Raw genomic sequence first — 2,923 nt, 5'->3', positions numbered from 1 at the left:
TCACGGACCATACAAAATAGTATGCAAGGAGGGCAACGGGTATTTTGGACCAAAACGCCGGAATATTCTGATCTAGGTCAGTGATGAGCTAATTGGATTCGTATAAAAGTCCCATGCTCCGGAAGCATTTACTTCCAACAACTAAGTACAATTATCCGAGGAGACTCAATTCTCCTCGATACTCAACCACAGGCCGTCCATCCAAGGTGATGTATCCCAGAAGTACCTACTGCAATGAACAGATGGGGAGCGTACCTGGACGCATGAATAAGACATCGCAGACGCTGATATTCATACACTATACTGTCAACGCACTCGACACAAACGAAGGCAATCATGGTCAACAAGTTCCGCATCCTTTCTTTTGAGTGCCTGTCGAATCGTAGTCGGAGTAAGTGGGTTGTCTTGTACTGCGGCACAGACGCTGTAGATTTTGTGGACGTTGTTGTCGTAGAGTTGTTTTTGACGGCGGATGTCGATCTCAGCTGGAGACGGGACTGCTGTATTCATGGGGATAGGAAGGTCATGTTCGTCATCGTCCTCCGCATTGTGGCCATCACCAACAAATGAGTCTTGCTTGTTTTGGAGCGGCACTTCGAAATTGTTGTCTGCCTTGTTTTGTTTATGTGTGCGTTTGACATGTGCGAGTACACGGTAATTTAGGCTGAATAACAGCTGTAATGTCAAGAAGGGCTGTTGAGTTGTCGTCATTGTTGTGGCATAGTAATCGATCGACATTCTCGATGTCAGCAGCCCAGAAGACCCTATTCGAGCGTGGTCTGTGCGATAGTTCTGGTGCACATGGATGTTTTATCGTTGGCGTAGCAATAGTGACCGGGTCGTTTGTGTTCGACTCCCCTGCTGTCTCTGTCGTGCGTGCTGCGTTGGATTCATTGGTGGCCGGTTTGTTTGTGTTCGACTCCTTGCTTTCTCCGCCGTGTGTGCTGTGTTGAAGTCGTCAGTGGCCGGTTTGTTTCTGTTCGACTCTCCTGATTCCTCCGTCGTGTGTTCTGCGTTGAATTTCCCTGGTGATGCGATCGCTGAAGTGCTCGCTGCGTCTGTGGGGAGGATGTGTAGACCATACTTTGTTCGTCTGCAGTGAGCCCATGTTGATTGTCTCTGTTATAAGCTTGCATTTTGTACCTGGCGAGGAAGGTTCGTGAAGTGGCCCTGTGTTCTCGCGCGAAGGCAAGAGAAGTCCTTTGAGAGTACGAGAGGTGGGGTGTTTGGCGATATGGCTACGGAGTGAATCATTATGCATGTGGATGAGCTACCACATCCGCTTCGGCCGACATCAGGTCATCTGTGGGTAGGATAGAGTATTTTGTGTTGCCAACTCTGGCTAAACATATGTAGCGCCATTTGGACAGTGGTCCGGTGACGTTGGTGTCGTTTTGTAGGAAAGTGTGCTCGTTTGTACGAATGATCTCGACATGTGAATTCAGTTGTAGTAGTATCTGTTTGTAGTTGCGCTGGCCTGGTATTACTGGGAAGATCATCGTGATTAGCTCGTTTTTTCGTTCTAGTTTCAGTAGCGACTCCCGCCAGGTAGTCTTGCTGTGGAATGGAATGTTACCGTATAGGTATTTCCTATCCTGTTTCCATGATTGTTCGAATGCATCGTGGAGAGGTGCGTTTGGTTCTAGACTGCAGTAAATGGGGGCCTGGGCAGTCTTGGCGTCCGCGAAGAGGTCAATGTCGACGGTATCGAATGCTTCCGTTATATGCTTCGTGAACAGCGCGGGGTATGACATCTAGTTGTCATGTGTTGGTTTTGTTTGCGAGGCAGGTGTGATATTGTTCTCCTTGAGCTTCTTATGCGTGACATCTGGGTGTGTGTGACCACGAATCTCGTGCCGTTCTTCCAGTGTGTGTGTGTTTATAGTCGCCTATGTATATTGGCCATTTGTGTTCTCTATGCGGTGTAAAGTGTGTTCATCGTGTTGTATGTGACATTCCGTTGGTTTCGTGCTATTGGGTTTCGGGGGGGGGGGGGGGGATATAAATGCCCATAACCATGGCGTTGCATAAGGTGTACGGAGAGTATGTTTTGGGAGGCGTTTGGCCTAATAAGTACTTGGCCTATACCTAGTATCATCCCCCGTTCGTGTAGAGTAACTTGGCGTTTGTTTGGGTATTTAACTATATAGTTTCCATGTTGTATATTCGTGAAACCGTTTGTGGTGGTACAAATGTGTATCATTGCGCCCGAGTCTATAAAGGTTGCAGTGTTAGTATTAGTGAGTGCAGGTCTAGTGGATGTTCTGTCCAATTATTGATGCGGTAGTGACGTACAGGCTGGTGTGGCGGTGAATTTGCGTGTGTGGTCGTATTCATATGTACAGTAGGATTATTATAAATAGGGTGTACATGGCCTGTATCTTTGGACCCGTAACGCCACTTGTTCATGCATGTCTTTTAATTATGTCCGGGTTTGGTACAATTGTTGCAGGTATGAGTAGAACGGTCTACTGTACACTTCTTACCAGTATGATTATCGGCACCGCACACGCGACAAATTGATGATGGACAGCCGAATATAGCATGACCCATCGCGTCACAGAGACCACATTTCTTCTCACGACGTTGTCGTCCTTCTAGACTTCAAATAAAGTGTAAAGGTATATATTTATTTCTGACCTCACCTTTGGTTTTATACGTAAGGTGTTTGTGCTAGTGTTCAGCCGCTTGGGCCAATCTCATATTCGTACGCAAGAGCTAATTCTTTATTGGGGATAACACTATTAGGGATAACACTATTAATGTAGAAATACGGCCTCTGGTCAGTCTAAAATATCAAGATCAAATGAGATAACACGTTGGTTTTTATTTGTATTTAAATTAATTTAATACAAGTCCATTTTCCAATATTTCCAGAGTGTTATAAATTCACTTTGATGGCTCCAATAGCCTGAGTATTCAG

The 2,923-nt window shown here is 45.9% G+C and overlaps 1 protein-coding gene across 1 annotated transcript; it reads right to left on the bottom strand.

Annotated features, from left to right (window-relative positions):
• Positions 1 to 1,253: 1,253 nt before the first annotated feature.
• Positions 1,254 to 1,754, bottom strand: SARC_02258 (hypothetical protein; the record flags this gene model as incomplete). Its single annotated transcript, XM_014303996.1, has 1 exon — positions 1,254 to 1,754. One exon carries the CDS (start codon positions 1,752 to 1,754, stop codon positions 1,254 to 1,256), a length of 501 nt encoding a protein of 166 aa, XP_014159471.1.
• Positions 1,755 to 2,923: the final 1,169 nt, after the last annotated feature.

Source organism: Sphaeroforma arctica (genome assembly GCF_001186125.1).
Source record: "Sphaeroforma arctica JP610 unplaced genomic scaffold supercont1.99, whole genome shotgun sequence".
NCBI lineage: Eukaryota > Ichthyosporea > Ichthyophonida > Sphaeroforma > Sphaeroforma arctica.
The sequence above is the reverse complement of the archived record's forward strand: the minus strand, read 5'-3'. Positions and strand labels throughout refer to the sequence as shown.